We start from the raw sequence: 21,858 nt of genomic DNA, 5'->3' as shown, positions 1-21,858 counted from the left end.
GATGACTCATTCGCGTAAGTGATAATGACAGTAAATGAAAGTCTTATCAGTCAAGTCTAATACTATAGCATCGAATGAATGATGTAAGACTGACTTGACTTTCATTGCACAACAAAGGAGGACAATCATCACCTAATGTTAAGTATCCCATCTCGCATAGCGGATGTCCTTTGCCAAACCAAGCTTCATTAACGGTAGGCCAACTCGGCCAAGGCCTAGGGCGGGTATTTTGGGGGACAGTACTACGCCAACTACAACTACGCTAATATAAGGAGGACTTTAGTTTTACCGATATTATGAAAAATAACAATGAAATTAGTTAATTAGGGTTTCATGTCTTTAAAAAAACGAGTTTAATGTCCATCGGAAAGTGCGTCAACCGAAAGACATTAGGAACGATGTGTTTGTGGACATAGTAAAAAGGATTCCGTGAAATAAAGTTGTAAAACATTGATCCAGAGATTATTAAAATACTTCGTAGAGGTCTCGTAGAGGCCTCGTAGCTATCTCGTAGAGGGTCTACGAAATGCTACATACAAACTTCGAATATGGAATCAAACTTTTTTCCGTCATCTGAGAGATTTAACGATGACTTGACTTTAATCTAATGAATATAAACTCATACATTTTCTGTCAAAACATTCATAATATGGTAAACTAATCATTACTTTACCTCGATTTTGTAAAGTTTTTAATATTAATATTAATCATTCTTATAGTGAAAACCTATTATTAGCTTTCTTTTTATATCATATTATTGATTCTATTGTATTATAATTATAAGCTCTTGGTTTTCCAAAATAAATAAATAAATCAATACATAAAAATTTTTTGAAAAAAGCTTTTATTTACATAGTCTTAAAAAAAATTCTCCTTAAAAATGTTATCTATTAAGTTATAATCCTCAATATATTACACAATTTGCATGATAATAAAAGCTTGTCGCGCGATTTGTAATTTATAAACTAGTACTAATCATTTATATAATTATTATAACTATATATAACTGAGTAAATTGATATTATATTTTCTCGCGAGTCGCGACAAGCTTTTATTATCATGCAAATTGTATAACATATTGAGGATTATAACTTAATAGATAACAATTTTTAAGGAGAACTTTTTTTAGACTATGTACTTATATAAAAGCTTTATTTTCAAAAAGTTTTTTTGTTTATATTTTTTTTTGTTTTTTAGTTATCTCTAGCTAGATTTCTGCATGACTAAAAAGTTAAATTTCATTTTACAAAAGTGACCGGATTCAACCGGGCATTTTATGACACCCGGCTGTCAGTCACGTTAAAGTCACGACACGACACGTAACGCCACGTCACGTCACGTCACGTGACGTAAAGTCACGACAGGACACGTAACATCATGTCACGTGACGTCACGTAACGTCACGTCACGACACGTAACGTCACGTAACGTCACGTCACGTCACGAAACGTCACTTCACGACACGTCACGACACGACACGACTTGAATATTATATTTCAATTTACTCTCAATGGGCCCTTTTATTTTATACCCCTATTGCAGAAGTGCTTTAAAATAACTATTCCCGTATCTTGGATGAGCCGCCATATTGGATGTAGAATGACGTTACATTCGTTTTCGAGGAGTTACTTTCAATGAGCCCTTTCATTTGATACCCATATTGCAGAAGTGCATTAAAAATAACTATTCTCCTATCTTAGATGAGCCGCCATATTGGATGTAGAATGAAATAACATTAGTTTTCGAGTAACTCTCAAAAAGCCCTTTCATTTATTACCCATATTGTAGGACTGCATAGAAAATAATTATTTAGCCATATTGGATTTAGAGTGATGTCACATACCATATCGAGCATGGTCATCCAAACTAAACGCGTATGCAAAATTTCAGCTCAATCGATTAAATATATCTACCTGAAAATTGAGTTCCAAAATTTCACCGTAACATACATACTTACATACATACAGAGCAAGTTAAATAAAAGCTTTTAAAAATTACGTATCTCTAAGTATGACCGTAGCTTAGGACATTTTTTCCGATTTTTTGATTTTTTCGTAAATCGAACAATCGGTGTTTACTGATGACCCAGATGGTGGTGTCAAGTCGGCGCGCTTGGCACGTGTTCTGACGCGCGCGCTGCCAGATCACTCATAAAACTACTGTTGTCCGACGACCGACGTAAGGCGCGCTACACAGGTTAAGGGCTGGGTCACACTGGTGTTAGAATGGATTTTGATTTTTAGGACAATACTTAATTTTCTTTAATACATCAGTAAAATGTATATTAAAACATGTTCCTGCCATTTTGGTTTCATAATATTATGTAAAGTTCAATAGTATGCCACGGGAATGGGAAAAAGAACCTATGTAAGTTCTAGATAAATTCAGAGCCTATTAATTCAAGAAGTAACAAATATACTTTCCAATTTTCTCACCCAAAAGCAATATTACTGTAAAGTATTATTAGTATATTAGTGATACCAAATACGTTTTATGGTTAAATTATGGCTAAAAATGTTTGACACATCGCATCCCTGTCGTTCCGGTAATCGGCACTGAATATTAAAGCGTAGAATATCGTAATATACCGGAACACATCGTAACACACCGTAACATATCGTAACACGACGGACACTAAAGTAATTAAGCGTTAGAAGTAGGTGAAATCATAAGACATGAGTCATAACTAGCTATAAATAACTACGAGTTTCTTACGCCGCCGGTTCTTCTCACCGGGGTAGTTCCCGAACCGGTGGTAGGCATCAGGTAGACATTCTGAAAAATATTTGATTCAAATTTACTCAGAAATAAAACATATATTTTTTTTTTTACACAAAGAGTCTATAATTGGGCTTTTCGTCCATATATCCTTTTTTGTCTGTTTTGTATTTTTTTATATCAAGGACTTCACAATTCTTCTATGTTGTAGTTATAAATTTAGCTAGCCAGCTTAGTCAACCATTATGGCTAATGGTAACTGGATTAATTTAATTATACTTTTTAATAACGAAGACCCTGTGTTCTGTATCGTATGCATTTATAATTACCTCAATGTCATGATAACGGATTAATTTTACTTTAAATTGTCCATGAGCATCCAATTGATATTGTAGCGTTTCAATAGTGATGGGGTAATTAAATATTAATTTATCGAGAGATTATTTTATTTTAAAATTGAAAATATTTAAGTAGTAAATATGTAACTAGACATTGCCAGCAATTTTTGCACGGCAAATTGTTTTTCGGAAGATGTACAATTTTTCGTTGTAAAATACTTTTTGTAATCTGTATATATATATATATATATATATATATATATATATATATATATATATATATATATATATATATATATATATATATATATATATATATATATATATATATATATATATATATATATATATATAAAACTCAAAGATGACTGACTGATTGACATAGTGTTGTATTTTTTTCTAGACATCAAATTTGGCCACAACCAGTCCTGAAGTCGCCTTAGGGCTTAGACCAATGACCATCACGCTTGTGCAGAGCTACAGACATAAATCGACAGACACACTTTTTTGATTATCGTCAATCGCTTACGTAAAGGCCTCAAAAAGGCCATCCTATGGGCAAGAGTTGACCCTTTTCTCAAATAATATATCACCCACTTTATGGATATCGACAATTAGTACAACACTAGTCTTCTAAACAGATAATCCTGTGGACATTGAGAGGGTTAAGTCAAGGTGGAGTGACGCACTGCTAGGGCATCCACCTACGTCTTTTACTGTCTTACTTAAATATAGTCATGAAAAGTATCTTTTTCGTGTGAATTGCATACGAGCAATTGACTGAACCGGTTTTAATGAAATTCAGTGTGATAAAATAGTAATTGTTTTTAAAAATAAAATAGTAAAAAAAATATACTTTTATTCAAACAAATTCAGTCTGTGTTACTTATATCTTATATAAATCAACTTTTCTTTTTGAAGTTCTAAAATAAGTAATTATTGTTAAATATTTCATTTAGATTTTTTACTATATTTTTACTGAAAATTAACGTTCGCGTAGAAAAAAAGAAGCTTATATTTTTTTCTAAGAGGTATGTCTAAACTCAAGCCACGATAGTAATATACAATGACGTCATAATATTATGTTTATTACGATTTACACAATGCAATTAGCGATGTCATGAAACTTAAAGTGTTAAAAACTGCGGGTGTTTTATACTGCGGAATATGTGCCGACAGCTGTAAACTCCAACAACAGCCTGATATATGATAAAAGATTCTTTAAATCTTTTTGTTACGTAATCCTATTAATATTTAAATTTTAAAATTTTAGAACAGAACAGTTAACATTTTTGGCGGGAAAATATCTCATTAGAGCGCGTCAATTTGCCAGTTTTTTTTATTCGTGCGCGTTCAGGACTTTGACATAGAGCTGAACAGCCTGAAGCATGTCATTAATATAGTAATCCCGTTACCTGGAAGACTTAGGACTTAGGACGTCGCTCCTGTAACTCGATACCTACATCTTCCGCTAGCAAATCCTCTTACAAGTCCTGCAGGAGCTTAAATCAGGTTAGACAGGAATCTTAATCGTCCTGTAAGTTACGAGTACCTTTACTTGACAACAATACTTGAAGTAGCATTTTGAACCTGCATCTTGTAGCTTATTATATTATTATTATCATTATTAGGTAAAGTTTATTAGACAAAAGCGAATACAGGTAGCTAAAACGACAGTCAAAAGTATTTCTAGTGTAGGTAAAAAGTTTTTAAGCGTTATTTACACAGCGCCTGAGGCAGCACAATAAAAACACAGCTCAAATGTAAGTCAAGCGGCTCGAGGTGACAGCTGAGCCACTCGCCGCGCGCACAATTAAGTTGAGCTTACTTCGCACGAGGGCGCTCGTGTACGCCACAAAACGATGTACAGCGTGCTTCTTTTTCTGCTATCTTCTAAATCAATTTCAAGCTAGATATTATGTTGATATTTAAAAAAAACTGATGAGGAGGTTCTTTAAAATTAGTTTCGAGCCCACTTCGGAAGCTTTTGAAAAAAAAATGAGGCCTAACTCTAGCAAACATGTTTTAAGTAAACAACGGATTACACTCCTACAGTGTCGGCAGAAGTGAGTTTTCTATCAGGTTAACGGGTCATGCGTCGTGACGTGAGTTTTAAAGTTTTTACCCATCCCAAAAAAGTGCAAAACGCCGCTGTTAAAGAGGCCGCCATTGCAAAAACTGTCAAGTTTACTATTATATTTTTAATAAATGCATGAAATATATTTCTGTCATAAAGTTTCTAAGTCTTGAACAAACTAGATGTCGGTAAATATGCACATTAGGGTAATGATTTCGTAAATAATCGCCAATAATTCACCCAGATACCGTGATGGCGGTAATGACAATAACTGCTGTCAATTCACAGCGAATTAAAATGGCCGACAATGGGTTTCGAATGTCAAAAGCAATTATAATTGAGTTATTACCCGCGCGTAGAAATCAAATAGTAATTAATGCAAATTATATTTTAATTTTTAACAAGCATTATGAAACAATTCATGAGTTATGGCGGATTATGTTAAACCTATAGAAAACAAGTATACACTAGTATATAACAAAAAGCTTTATTGCCATTGGCCAGAAATTAGAATTAGATCTCAAATCCGTAGCCTAACATTGAAACTTCTCCTTTTTGGAAGTCGGTTAAAAGGGATAAGTAATTGCCACATTTAACTTATTATTTTGCAACTCCGTTTTCGATTATTATATTAAAAATAACTATGAATAGATGATGTAATTACAAACTGTTTAACATGAAATAGTCGTAAACGATAATTATTCTCGCAATATATTTACATCTTGGCGGGGGCACTCTCGTGCACCCAGATTTCCCGCTGTAAACAGGAAAAAAATCCACCATTACAAATGATGTGCGACGCGTTATTGCAGTTCTCTATATTTTGTGTAAAGCACATAAATAATAATCATCAATTACATAAAAAAAACAATTTGCTTAATTATTGAGGTTCATGTTAAAAAAAACACTATTTTGAATAACAAAAATTTTCACATAAAATGTGTAAGTACTGATTTTGAAATTCGAACAGTGTCCGCCATGTTTTTAGTACTTTACTAGCTGTTTGACCGAGCTTTGCTCGGTATTCGAACACGATAAAAATGTCATTTTCTAAAAATGATTCCTAGCTAGATCGATTAATCGCCCCCGAAACCCCCTATATACTAAATTTCATGAAAATCGTCGGAGCCGATTCCGAGATTCCAATTATATATGTTACGCTCAAAGACCGAAATCGCTCAATGAGCGAAAAAATGGCTCACAACGCGTTGTGGTCACAATGAAACAGCCACGACGCGAAATTCGCGTCGTGGCTCTAATGAAAATGGCCACGACGCGTTCTGGCAATCACAAAAAGACCATAACGCGAAATTCGTGTCGTGGCTGATATGCTACTCGTTTTTGTTGATTTCTTTATTGATTAATCGTCCATAGGTATGGAAGATTATATTTAAATTACCACGCGTACTAGAAAATATTTTTTCTTTTACTAAATCACTGCATATCGTGTTTATCATTATTATTTATAAAATATCCATAATTCCATACTATACGTACGAATATTATTACTGTATGTTTGGCGCAACGTGTTTCACTGTGACCACAACGCGTTGTGAGCCATTTTTTCGCTCATTGAGCGATTTCGGTCTTTGAGCGTATATATATATATATATATATATATATATATATATATATATAATATATACAAGAATTGCTCGTTTAAAGATATAACATTTTCCAAGTTAATACGGACTTTTGTTGCACACTTCATATTTTTATCTGTTTATTGAAAGTTTAAAGTACCTACATTGTGTTATTTTTGTTCAGATCTGCCCCAGAAATAAATTTAATTGATTGAGAGTTTCGAGAACCGAGATAGAGAGGTACCCCGGAGTGAACGAACTGGAATCTTTATTTGGGTGAAGTTATAAGTGTACATTCGCGTTTTCATTGCGGCCAAACTTCAAGTACAGTGCGCATAAAAATCACATAATTTCCATCTTTTTGATACACGTAATAAGCCCCGTGCGAGTTTCTAACGCCGGTTCTTCTCGCCGGGTTAGTTCTCGAACCGGTGGTAGGCACCATATAAGTTCCGACATTTAGTAAAAAAATTAATTTAATTGACCGATAACGAAAATAAAATCTAAAATATACAGAATTATATACAAACTTTAAATATAAAACTATAAAAAGAAAAACTTGCCCAAGTCGTCCCCGTTTTAGTGCTTAGATTTCTGTCCTATAATTGTTCTTAATATTTATTACCTATTATATTGACTGAGTGATCGTATTTTAGACCTGCAGTACGGTCGTATGTTGTATCTGCATACATAAGATATGACACAACGTTTATTTGACAGAAAAAATCACAATAGAAAAATTACCTAAAAACAAGTTCAAGAATCCATCCTATCTATTTTACCATGACATTTTGCCACGCGCTATGTCTAAAATAAAGGTATCTTTACCTTTTTAACCGACTTTAAAAAAGGAGATTATTAGTACTTAAAACTTTATACTTTACTTACAAGTAATTAAGATAATAATTATTAATAACAGACAAATGGACAGATAGCGAAGTATTAGTAGCGGAGTCTACTATCCCCGGTACTTTTTGGGGACGAAGCCCCTAAAATTTGTACCACAAAATATATATTTTTTGTTGCTGACGCTAGGTGTATAAGTATGCAAATACTATGCAAGTAGTGGCGGGTGATCTGCACTTCCGTGTAACCGATAGTACCAAGTTACCGTCACCGGACGATGACACCGAAATGCATTCATTCCGTCTAGAATAAGATGAGAAACTTTCTTATAATATCTAAAGCTATTTATAAAATGAAAAAAATCAGGCTCTTGGAAGTTGGAACACATCCGATGCATTTGTTGTATGTATGTGTAAACATTTATACTATTGTTACTTAAAATAATTTCTATATACTTAATAAGCATTAATTGATAAAACACATATTTATCTAAAACTGTCCTCCTGTAACAAACCCATAGATGCCCACAGCCCATCTATACAGATATCCTTTCTGCGGTCTTCGTAAGTCTTTAGGCGACAGTGATAAAAAACATCCATACGAAGTCCGCGCTGACGATAACAACGAGCTGTGAAAACACGGTTATTGATAGTCGAACATGGTGTTTAATTTTGGGCAATTTGATTCGTCAATACTGCCGGCTGCCGACTGCCGACTGCCGGCATAATATCATGTGATTGAACGTTCCGCCCCGCCGCGCTTAACGGCGGTGTGTAGTTTTACTACTATTGCCCCGGTAAAATGGCTTTTCACACTTTTTCAGTTCATCATGAGCTAGCTACAGCTGAGCTAGCTCCTGATTATAAAGGACAATTCCGGGCATAGATCAGCAAAACAGTAAGCAAATGTACTCTATATTAATCTGTTATAATAATTATTATTATGAATTACCAAAAAAGAGAGTAAACATTATGATTAATCACTACGGTACTAATTATCGTAGATTTATTGCTTTGAAAAAAATGTTTAAGAAAGAATTAGCTTACTTAAAAATTATACGGTTTGCTTTTTTGTAATAAGGAAGTAAAATTTGCATACATGTAAGCTTAAGCTTACGCACAACTGCCCAAAATAAACTTGCTCTAAGCTCTCAGCTTCAGATATCTAAGAGGGTTAACCTGCATTAATTTTGAAGTTGGCCAGTTGCAACATGTGGCAAAACCCTGGAGTGTAATATTAACTTCCTACTCTTCACTGCATCATGTCTTAAAGATAGGCACAGTTGTAATCGTATTGAGATATATCTCGTAATATAAATAACTAGTTTATCTGCTACTACCAGGTTTAAAAGTTATTTTTATTGTTTACAAGACGACGCCCGCAAATACGTTGCGCGAAAATTATTTTAACGCACGAGAACCGTAGCGTGAGGAGGTAACAGACAAACAGACAAGCACACTTTCTCATTTAAAATATAAGTATGGATTCTATTTCTAATACCTTTGAGCCCTTTGATTTGAAACGTCATGTACATGTTAACCAATCAATCAAATCAAAAATCAAAAATCTTTATTAATTTCTCCCACAATACAAAAAACACATATACAATCATTATGATACTTAGTTAAAAATTATAGTAGGAGACTGGTGCCCTTACTAGGTTGCCCTGTGTTAAGGGGTCACCAGGCCCCCCCTCAGAAGGTATTAAATCGTGTCTAACATCATTTATATTTTAGAGGTAAGTCACTAGTTGTGAGAGCATCTTCTAATGAATCAATAATGCCATCCAGTCGATAATAAATCCCACAGCTCCGAAAACGGCTATTAGTGCATAATATTAGGTACACCAACATAGCTAGCACAAGCATGTAGACAAACGAAAGAAACTAAATTTTGACAGTTTTACCGGAAAAACATTGGAGTAAAAGTTTCTTTCGTATCTCGATATCTTTCGCTTTTGAAAATCTATATGTCAAGCATGACGATCCGCTTTTGACATTTAGTTTCTTGATTCTGTTTTTATTTTTATTATGGCACTTGGCTATAAAACCATGGCCAGTGTCGAATAAATGGCGGCAAATTCAAAAAATCGATGTATAAGAATTATAGTTTTGATCTACGAAATACGAATAATAAAAACTAAGGAACTTTATTATTCGTAGTTTGTAGATCAAAACTATAATTCCGGCTATAGACAAGGTTGCTACACGTCGATTTTTTGAATTTGCCGCCATTTACTCGACACTGGCCATGGTTTTATAGCCGAGGTGCCATAATTTAAAAAAAAGAACGAAGAAACTAAATGTCAAAAAAAAAATTGCCGTTGCTTTAATGGTTGCTATGGAAAGAATTTCTTGTCTTTGTCCACTGAAACTCAAGTCGATGGGTGGTGCCATGCTTCGGGAATAAGATATGTAGGCATGGGAAAGAAACTGCCATTACTTTCTTCCGAAGAATCGACTGGGAAACCCCGTGCTAGCTACGCAAATCATAGATAACTCTAATCGTAGACAGAGAAACCTGGCCTGTTGCAACATAGCGGGCAAGTGCATCGCAAATAGAGTTCTGAGTAGGTGATGATTTGTCATTAAAGACTATTAGTGACGCCGCACCCACGGGAACACAGTTAAGGTCGCGTTCGAAGAATCAAGAGTAAATTCCAACGAGCATCATTAGCACTAATTGCGTATTAGACAGATTTTACATACATTATGTTTGTCATTAGTTTTCGTCCCTAACTCTCTTCGACAAAACGATCAGCATTTATTTTTATCCTGAAGGATGTAAGTTAATTTAAGTTCACACAAATTTTTTGCTCATTTTGACTCAATTTTTTATTTCTATATTAAGGTGAAGATTTGGAGATAGTGCACTTTTGTAAAACGTCAGTTCTTTAGTGTGACGTGAATTATCGTGTCGTGTATTGCGGTCTCGCCTTTAAATCAAAACTGTGGTCGCCAGATATAGAGTATGATGTAGGTATTAGCTTTGTTAACACTGTGCCTTTTTCTGTTCATCAAGGGCATGCGTTATAGCGCAGTTAACAGCGAACGTGAGGCATGCCCGCGACGCATGCCCTCTGATCGTATCCAAAACTTTCGCTTAGTTATTAAAAATGAGCCAAAACGAAAGTTGAATGAAAGAAGATGACGAAAATTGAAGACGGAAGCGCATAGTGTGGACATATCTAATATGCTGCCTCTTTTGCTAAAACACGATATGAAATGAAATATATTTTTATTCAAAATGGGTATCATGATACACTTTTTGAAAGTCGAACGAAGAAACTACGTTGCCTACCACCGGTTGTATGGATGGTGGATATCGTTGTTCTATCTGTCATGAAGACACGACAGCATTAAAATGCTGCTAAAATAGCATTACACCCTTTGAAAATTATATCTCTATTCGACTATTAGACCTTACCTTCAGATCAAAGATATTATTTTGATTCAGAACTGTTTACAGTCTCTTATAAAAATATATATTTCCGTCGATTGCAAAGAAGCCCCAAAATAATGTCTCATCACTCTCATACATGCCAATGATCGGTGTCGCTATAAACGTATAGATACGGCCGTTTTAAAACTGTTAATAACTGCCGAACAGCGATAAGCCGCATCCGTAATCCCTCTGTACAACGGCTTAAGCCCACGCCGAGAGTTGCCTAAAACTTGCCGCACAAGGTTACTCCACTTTATTATGAGCTGTACGTGGCCTGGTGACATTTTAAGAAATGTGACACAGGATGACAATAAAATTAACAACGAATGTTCCTCCTCGAAAGTACAAACGGCATATCAAGACACAAAACCTTATATAAAATGTCAAAATGAATTTTAAGTCTTGTCATTTCATTGAATTCTACTATTTTAATGCTACATTAATCCACCTTCATTCCTTGTTTGATTCAGTCTATCATGTATCAAACTAGAAAAAGTATCTATTTAGTATTCTTATGAAATATCAAACCAAACAAAACCGTTTGTTTTGCTGTTTCATAGGAAACATACTTGATCAAACAAGGAATGAAACTGCATTACATCTGCATTGAAAACGTAAAATCGTAGTACTGTCTATATTAAAAAATATATTATGTGATATTTTTTTTATTAAAAATAAATGTCTAGGCCAGCAATAATGCAATTAACGGTCAGATCACACCCACATAATAAAGATTACTGAATGAGCGCGCCCTCTCCGTGCCAAGTCATCACAGCGACGACTGTTTATACTAAATACTAGTTATTTATTGCTGACTTGGAACTGAGCAAAGATTGGATTGATGTGTCCTCCGAAATTGTGCTAAATTATTTTGTACCACATTCCCCATGTCATGGATGAGATGTATCCAAGGCTCGTGCCTTGGATGTCGATGTACCCTTATGGGTACATCGACATCCAAGGCACGAGTTTACCTTGCCTACTAATAATACCTAGGTATTATGGGTACATCCACATCCAAGACTGTATAATATAAAATTATACAGTCTTGGATGTAGATGTACCCATAATAGAACTGCATAATATAAAATTTTGGCCAAGTGTACACTACTCACACGAAGTATACGAAGAGCTCTGAACAAAACGGCTTTGTTGTTCTGTAAAACCTAAAATTATGCTTGCATATCAAGCTATCCATATTATTTAATCATTAAATTTGCGTATTTTTAATGTGTTGATATATTTCAAAGAAGATAATTTTTCAATGACAATAATCTAAAGTACCGCAAGCTCTCAGAAAAGTGTCTGCAACTACCCTGCATGTCCTCTGTGGCCGGACAATTTATGGGTTATCAAAATCAAAGAACAAAGCTAACAAAAACCTTATTAACTAACCCTCTCCAGGGCCCCGATGATCCCGGCCGTTTTTTATTCATTAATTCATCACGTAATAAACATGTTCGGCTTTAACCTGTAACGTAATAAAACTCTAGTATTTTTACAACCGGCCCTAGATCCCTCATCCTTAGAGCATAACTGAATTTATTGGGATATTTACAGAAAATGTGGGCCCGAAATTACGCTGTCCTTTTCACTGGATAAATTACAGCGGTGCATATTACACCGCTCTGTTATTAAATTATTTTCAACTTCTTTTGTGGCTAAGAATAGGAATGAAATTAATTTTGTCCGGCTTCGACGCTATTATCAGCCGAGCAATTTGGTGTTGCCCTTCTGGCAATCTCGGAGATTTCAACTATAGACTTCGCTAATATAAAGCACGATTGCCAACTTTTTCATAGCAGAAAATATTCCAGTTTAGAAGTTATGTAGAAATTGAATGTTTGACAGCATTTTGCGTATAATGCAGCTTATAAGTTTGAAAATGTTTGAAAACAATAAATGTCAATAAATCATGGGTACAATAATATTATTCGAAATTGTTTGCCGTAGATGTTAAGGTACACAGTACCCACTACTTATAAAATACTCATAAAAGCCCAAACGGCGAATCCAGGCACAAAGCTTTATTCAAGAAGTGAAAATGTCTGTTATTATTGAGACTATCTGTTATTATTTTGATTTTAGCAGTCAGTTTTTTTTTCTGAAACTTAAGTCTTAACTGCCCTTTTAACTAGAAAAAAAGAGTTTAATTTGTTTTTCACATGCTTAGTACTGCCAGCACTAACCGAGCACTGAAAACTGAACTATTTCTTCATTTGAGCATCGACCGGACGCGCATCGTAAGTCACAAATTTCGCTGTTTTTTATTTAACGTTAAGGCAGAGCGGACGTAAAATAAATTTTATCTCAGTTTGACATTTACCGATATAATATACTGGCTGGTCGCGACTCGCCGCGTTCCCAGCAGACCACACTTTCCTGGTATTTTCACTAGTAAAGGCTTGGACGTTTATTACTCTAAGGATTTTTAGTAATTTATACTCTAAATATTGGTTTAAGATGTGGAAATCTCCTAATCTGCTGGACCTCTACCTTGTTAACAAACTTGATACCTTTCCACTCTTGTTATATTTTTTTTTTACATATGAAATCATACAACTTATTACAAAAATCGACTTTAAATTTAATTTCAAGTAAGTACCTACTGAATTTTGAGCTGCACCACTCTGCGCATTTCAGTTAAATAGAGTTAACTCGAAATAATCGCTGTACTATAATATCACCGTATAATAATACTGACTTGTCGTTGCAGGCGTATTCAATTGTTTGGACGTTCATAAAAATCTGGCAATACACATAGAGGAAATCACAAATAATAATCTGCATGTTCCCTGACAGAATATTCTCGCTAAATGTTTACAGTTTCTGGATTGTCTCAAGTTTTACGACTTTACCCCACTTCCGAAGCTTTAACTAGCATGCTACGCTAATGTAAAAAAGAAACACGAGCCGCATAACATGACAGCTGTCACTAGCCAGCCGGCTGATTACACCTGTCAAAAGAGAAACATTTGACGGCTGAAATATGACGTCCTGTCACTTTTGATCTGTCCGTCCGTTTGAACTCCGATTATGATTTTTGTCTTCCCGCCGCCGTAATTTCGTGATCTATCTGACATTAGCGTAAACATTTCGGATTTATTCGACTGTTTGCCAAACATTTTTCACGAAATATTTTGATTAACGCCCGGTGTTATTGTAATTCGGAATGATCATAGGATTCGGAGATGATTATCTGTGATTATCATTAAAACGATAATAATATGACTCGACTTATAACTTCTTAATAGCGCAGAGTTTGATTTGCAACTGCGGAGCACTCAGCACAATTTTATATTTATTCGTGCAGCTACCACACCCATCTTTATTTTGATAAAGAGATTTCATATTTAATTATTTAAACAACAAATAGAAGTAACAAACGGCCTTTCGTGAACTACTTATAGTAACCTAGGAATCGATGACAACAATAACATTTAATAACGAGTAACGACATAATATCATCATCAACTTAATTCTTGTAACACATCTCACAAAGCACTTTTGTGCACAGATATACCGAGAAGTCGTAAGACAGAGGTCGCTGGAGGCTGTCGCCGCGTGCCAGACTCTTGGCAAACTTCACTCAGCATTAACTAGTTTACTGCGACTAATTAACTGTACTCGGTATTCTCGTAATAATCGCGTGTATTTTGAGGCGTCTTCGGGGGCGACTTCGGGACGAATACATATTCCGCTGACACTTCTATAGTTTCCGTAATTTATTCCAGCTCCTTTGTGCGAAAAACAAATTTATAGGTGCACATTGTGTAGAATTTTTCACTCGGAGATATAGTTATCATTCATTCTGTATCCGTTCTGCGATTGGGCGATTCGCGAAGACGGTGCTCCGGCTTCGAGACCGACTTTCATAAATTTCGGCGGGGTCTGTCAGATCAGAATGAAAAATATATTAGAACTCGAGGAATAATTTTAAAATATATTTTTCCGTCCGATGAAGATCACATCCGCTGTTCAATCGCGTCGTATATCTTCCTATCGTGTGTCGCGCGATCTGACGGCCCCATTGTGAACTCGCAACAGCGCGCCGGCCGGGATGAGCGCGCGGTAGGCGCTGCAGGGCGCGGTAGGCGCGGTGCGCGCGGCGCGATGGCGGGCGCGCGGGAACCATGACACCCCGGAGACATGCCGCCGCGGGGCCGCAGCAGCAGCGGACGCCGAGGGGGCTGTGACCACACTGCCGACTGTCGTGCCTTATCCACAACGAACGGTGACGGTGCTAGTGTAAGATGATAGCGACGGATCGGGGGATGAGCGTTTAAAATGTTAGACGTTTTCCGCGGTTTAAAGAATCTCATCAAAGTGAACTATGTCCACATCGACTCGCCCGTGTTCCGGCTGCACTACTCGATCACGGTGATCCTGCTCATCTCGTTCAGCCTGATCGTGACCACGCGCCAGTACGTGGGCAACCCCATCGACTGCATCCACACGAAGGACATCCCGGAGGACGTGCTCAACACGTACTGCTGGATCCACTCCACGTACACCCTCAAGAGCTTCTTCAACAAGAAGGTGGGCGTGGAGGTGCCCTACCCCGGCATCGGCAACAGTCGCGAGAAGGGCAAGGAAGACATGAGCGACCGCAAGATATACAAGTACTACCAATGGGTGTGCTTTTGCCTATTCTTTCAGGTGAGTCTATCTTGTAAGTTCTCATTGCAGTACATGCCTTAATTTATTAATTTCGTCCTTTATAAAAAATAGGACCGATGTCTTAATTTATATGAATTTAACGCTGCATTTGATCTATTCTCAAGATGTACAGTACTCCCAAATTAATAATGCGCATGGAAATCTTCGCTAATTGTCGTAATCACGAAAACACCCGAATCTATGAAACGTAAGAGCCCCAAACAATGCACTAGCATTTTGCACCTTGTTCAAAGGAAATAGAAGAAAATATCATATAGCCAGTGGCTGTCCGCTGTCGCCGGTCCGTCAATAAGTGCTTTATAACGTACGAATCTATATATATAAAACTCAAAGGTGACTGACTAATTTACATAGTGATCTATCAACGCACAGCCCAAACCACTGGACGGATCGGGCTGAAATTTGGCATGCAGGTAGATGTAATGACGTAGGCATCCGCTAAGAAAGGATTTTAATCAATTCTACCCCCAAGGGGTTAAAATAGGGGATGAAAGTTTGTATATAATACTTCCTAATGCGAGCGAAGCCGCGGGCAAAAGCTCGTAATATTATAGTTTTTATTATTCGTAGGTTATAACTCATCGGGAAGCCATCGCGACGTGGTCAGTCACGTTACCATTTTAACGTCCAAGCAACGTCGGGCGCCTCTACGTCGCTACAAAGCGCTGTTTTTCTTAAAGTTAAGTTTAAAACAGCGCTTGCAGCGACGTCTTCCGATGCTCGGAAAATACGACCGTTGCCGAAAAATTGCGAAAATTTCTATGCTCATTATCACTTTTGGAGCACTATACAAGTTATAAAATCAGATGCAATGACTGACACTTTAATACAGGGGACACGAAAACTATTTAATTTGTTATATTGACGAAAAAGATAACTTATGATTTGGAAAATCTTCTGCACACACATGAAATGAATAGCCAACCGATTAATAAACAATTGCTTACGTAGAATAAATCCAATTATTGTGCTTTAGGGGCTAACCTGTTCCAAAAATATGCATCTATTATCTTAAATAATTTCAGTAGCTTGTGAGTCTACCTGTGTCGTTGAACTGGGAAACATTCGCGATTATATTGAGACATCCGTTTCCGGACATTTTCCCCGAGTGAGTCGTCGGAGCTGTCAGTTATTTTAAGCACGTTACACATCTATTTAACGAAAATTATTATCGTCGATCAAAGAGTAATTAGGGATCTTAAACTTTATTTGTGTAATCATGTAGTGACGTAAGGTTTCTAGTGAGGAAGTTTTTAAATTGAAGAAGGAGGCATATACACACCCTAATGTATTATCACTTTGTTTTGTTACAACCTGTAGAGAGATGAAGACTAAATTTTAACTATTATATTGTAATTTTTTGCAATTTTAAAGTAGTTCGTATTGCATAAACTTTTTTTAATCGGTAAGAAAGTTTGGAGACACACAGAATAGTTGAGTAGGAATCATTTCCGTCGAACACGCCTCGTGGCCAGCTCCATACTCGTGAGTTTGCCAACAAATGTCGTTTGCTAAATACCTTCTAAAGTTTCACATTCCACATTAAAAAAATAAAGGTATATGCGTGGTTATTAATAGGGACCGAACTTAAATATTTCGATATTTTAAACAGAAGACGAAACCAAACTGAATAATGTAGCTTAGTTCTAAACTATTCTATACTAATATTATAATTGGGAAGAGTTTGTTTGTTTGTTTGTTTGAACGCGCTAATCTCAGGAACTACTGGTCCTAGTTGAAAAATTATTTCAGTGTTAGATATCCCATTTATCGAGGTAGGCTATAGGCTATATTTTATCACGCTAATACTAATAGGAGCGAAGACATAGAGGAAAGTGTGGAAAAAACGGGGGGAAATTATTTGAAAGGGCTTATTTGAACGCGCCAATCTCAGGAACTACTGGTCCGATTTGAAAAATTCTTTCAGTGTTAGATAGCCTATTTATCGAGAAAGGCTATAGGCTTTTATGATTCTCGCCTAAACTATTTAATCTATTTTGATGAAATTTGGCATGGAGATTGGAGATATACTAATTTGAATCTGGGACAAGCAATGTTTTTTGTCCCGGAAAAATGTGCGGTTCCCACACAATATACTTTTCTGATTTGCGCGTAAACGACTCAATCGATGTACGGGAACAACTATAAACTAAAGTCCACGCGGACGAAGTCGCGCGAAACAGCTAGTGTTTTTATAATTTCCATTTTAAAGTATATCAAAAATATCTTATTATATCTTTAAGCGAGCAATTCTTGTATATATAATTGGAATCTCGGAATCGGCTCCAACGATTTTCATGAAATTTAGTATATCCCCTATATACTAAATTTCATTTTTCATTCGGGGGCGATAAATCGATCTAGCTAGGAATCATTTTAAGAAAATGTCATTTTATTCGTGTTTTATCGAATACCGAGCAAAGCTCGGTCAAATATAATCGGTCTAATAGTTATAATTAATAGAACTAGAGATCGCCCAATGGTCGAAATTCGACCTTAGTTTCAACGACATTAGGACTACTACCTATATTTTGTAAAAAATATTGACTTTATCATTGTTTTTTTTTCAACTCTTGTCTCTGGGACTCAGCTGATCTCAGACTGGCCGTGTAAGCATTGTCTAATAGTATCTTAGATTCAATAAAAAAAAAAACTATAATTCATTTTCAATTTGTCAACTTGTTGTCAACAGACTTCAACCATAAATAAAAGAGTATAATTCGTATGTATAGGCTTGTCACTCAAAAATCTGTCATTTTCCTAGTAGTAGTGTCGTAGTGTGTGTAACGTTTTATTTGTTAAAAATATATATGATAAAAGCATAAATTTAAAATAATATTAGCTCGATGCACTCCTTCACCATATAAACTATAACTGTGCGAAATTTCATGCACCTACGTTTCCCCATTTTTCGTAAAAAGGGTTACAAAGTTTTTCTCTCACGTATTAATATATAGATGATGTTGCGCAGAAATTTATTTATCGCACGGTGACCGTACATTTAGGAGCGAAAAACTATCCTGAGATTTCTTTTCCCGGGGCTTAAAATATTAGTACAGATTCCCTAGAACATTTATTTTATTACTATCAAGGTAATTTTTTTGTGAGTAGCTTCATATTGACAAGACGAACGACAATTTTATCGATATTTTTCGCAAATAAAAATGTTGTTCGTCTTATCAAAATACCCACAAAAAATTAGCTCCTTCCTTATACCTACCTAATATCATCGCAACTGGTTTAAGCGTAAAGAGGTTACAGACAGACGGATAAACTTTTACATTTATATAATTAGTAACGAACACAAACAATAATGTGTATTCTCCTATAAAGAGACTTTAAGAAAGTGTTGATGGACACAATCTTAGTGAACTCTACTTAGCAGATTAAGTGAACGTAAAATTACCTATTAGTCTTAGTTAGGCTAGATTGTAATAATTATGAAATACCTATACAGGGATTTTATGATTAAAAAACACATATATAATTAGTAAGAATATGCTCTAGGGCTTAGTTTTCAAAAACTTTCTTCTTGTCGTAACATTATGTAACATTTAGTAGTTCATACAGGGTGCAATTAAACCGTCCTGCCAAATTTTGTTGTATTGATCCTTGTTAAAAATAAAAATACACGTATTTTTTCTTTTATAGTCACTCAGTACTAAAATGTTGAGAAATAGATTCCAAAAGTTATCCTAAAAACACTACAATTAATGGACACGATGCGTGATATGCTCCCGCGCGCGCGCCTCATCCCGCGCACCCCTCTCATTCCCCCGAGCCTCGAGTGACCGTTCTGCAACGATTTTAAATGGGATAAAATATGTCATTGAAAAAAAATAACACCCAATTTTTTTTGGGTTAAATGGACTCTCCTGATACCTAAGTCCTGGAAAAAATTTGGCAGGAAGGTTTAATTGCACCCTGTATAATATTATGCAGGTAAACTGTTTACATCCGAAATCGTCAGGTGTGTCGCAAGGCTACTTGCTGTATCCATAGTTACACAACTTTACGATCCGCTATAACGATCTATGTTAATCCGGATCATTTATCAACCGGGATCTCCAGGAAAATATAAAACAAAGACTTTGCATAATAAAGTTAGTTTTTGGACCACTTTTCACCTGGAAAAGCTATAAAGTAACTACTATGAAAAGTGTGAAAATTTGAAAAGCGATCACTAGAAAGAAAGAAAGTTATATCAAAATATACTAGCTATTTGATCGAGCTTTGCCGATTCCGAGATTCCAATTATATTCTTATAATATATAATTGCTCGTTTAAAGATATAAGATTGTGTGTTTTGTTTTTTTTTTTATATCAGGATAAGTATAAAAATAATAATTGTTTACTAACAAAATCTACATATCTGGGGGCACCGGGAGTGCCCCCGCCAAGATGAACCAAGCGAAGCGCGCAAGGGCACTACCTAAGTACCTTTTCTCGAAACATTTCGTCGTATTTTTGAACCAAAAAACCAGCTTACAAAAAGAAATGAAATCCCACCAAAAACATTTTCATGTAAAAATGTTGCCAAGATGAGAACAATAATATTAATATAGTTCGTCGTGTCAAAAAGTAGTGAGATATCATGTAGAGCCAAGTTTCTAACCTTACGTACTCAGCCCTAAATCTAAAAACTTTAGTTTTACACTAAAGCGCGGCAAAATATTTGATAATAATATAATGAATCAGCCGAAGAGAATCTAAAAACTCTACAGATTAGTCAAAATCGGTGGCTTGGCCATTTTGTTATTCGTCAGGGCTTTGAACTTAAATATAATAATAATATACCGTAACTAATGATAAATGGCCAGGCCACCGATTTTAACTAATGTGTAGAGTTTTTAGATTCTCCTTTAGTGTCAAATTAAAGTTTTTAGATTTAGGGCTGAGTACGTAAGGTTAGAAACTTGGCTCTACATGAGATCTCACTACTTTTTGACACGACGAACTATATTATTATTATGTTCTCATCTTGGCAACATTTTTATATGACAATGTTTTTGGTGGGATAATTGTTTACTAACAAAATCTACATAGGATCTTATATAAGAAGACATCGTAGACACCGCAGATATTGTATATCTATTGGATACAGATATAGAGTAAAACAAAGACAGGCTTTTTATTACTAAAAATTGAGGGAAAAATCTAGATTTATAGACTGCGATTCAGATTAAAACTATAAATAAAATATTAATTTATTGTATAATTTCTTGTGTTATAATTTTTATCTAACAGTGTTTTCATTACAGAATAATTTACAGTAGCGTACGATGTGTAAATTCGGAGATAGCGCAACCGGGTCACCGCAGGACCATAGTATAAGTAAAATACAGTAGATCATCTTGAACTAGATCACCAGAATTGGACTTCATAAGAGTGATTTCAGATAACTAGAGAGCGCAGAACAATTCTGTAATACGTCGGGTGCACTAAACTTGTATTTGTGTTGCACGAATTAGCTTTCAAAACACATCTAAGTTAGGCTACTGTTTGTATTTGTAATGTAACACGAACGTGCTAGCTTTCGATTTAACCTAATTATCTTATCTTTAATTAGCTGAGTCAGTTCTGTTAGGCGGAAAACTATCTTTACACAGGCCAAAAAGTGTCTACACCTAAACTGCTCTACTTTCTGGATAGTTTGGTTTTGATATACCTATAGTGCGTAACAGAACTTTTCCTATGTATATTATGATGGTTTGATGAATTTTCATCGAAGTCATAACTTATCCTTAGATCTTAATCTAAGTCTTAACTTAAGAGTCCGGGTGCCATCGCAATTCTCATACAAACGTAACTATCCAGGGTGGTTACACCCTGTATAGTTACGTTACGTGTAGTAAAGTATTATCACTTATTTTTGTTACACACTGAACCTACATAAATGAGAATATTTACCATATTTGAGTTATTATTTAGCTTATAAATATTCTCGTATGGGAAATGATCTTGGTATTACGTTTGTATGAGAATTGCGATGGCACCCGGTGTCTTAAAGTAAAATCACCTCGGCCGTTTTTTATACGCCGGCGTGGAAATGAGTAGAGGAAAAGTAAATTTAATATCTACTTTGAACGATTTCAAAACTTAGGATACTGCACCAGTCCCACGTCTTTTTACCAGAAAAAATATGTACCATCAAGGAAATTGATTCCTAGAC

At 35.5% G+C, this 21,858-nt stretch overlaps 1 protein-coding gene across 5 annotated transcripts in view; it reads left to right on the top strand.

The window, feature by feature from the left end:
- Positions 1–21,858, top strand: part of LOC121729368 (innexin shaking-B) — a 73,375-nt gene that overhangs the window by 23,581 nt on the left and 27,936 nt on the right. For 2 of the 5 annotated variants that reach the window (XM_042117852.1, XM_042117850.1), the window contains exon 2: positions 14,971–15,665. In XM_042117852.1, coding sequence (XP_041973786.1) covers positions 15,294–15,665 — 372 coding nt within the window. In that variant the 5' untranslated portion in view covers positions 14,971–15,293. Of the gene's footprint in view, positions 1–14,537; positions 15,666–21,858 lie in introns of those variants that run through there. The other 3 variants (XM_042117851.1, XM_042117847.1, XM_042117848.1) reach the window with 3 other exon arrangements.

The sequence above is a fragment of the Aricia agestis genome, chromosome 8 (assembly GCF_905147365.1).
Source record: "Aricia agestis chromosome 8, ilAriAges1.1, whole genome shotgun sequence".
Classification (NCBI taxonomy): domain Eukaryota; kingdom Metazoa; phylum Arthropoda; class Insecta; order Lepidoptera; family Lycaenidae; genus Aricia; species Aricia agestis.
Note: the sequence above shows the minus strand (reverse complement) of the source record. Positions and strands in the feature narration are given on the sequence as shown.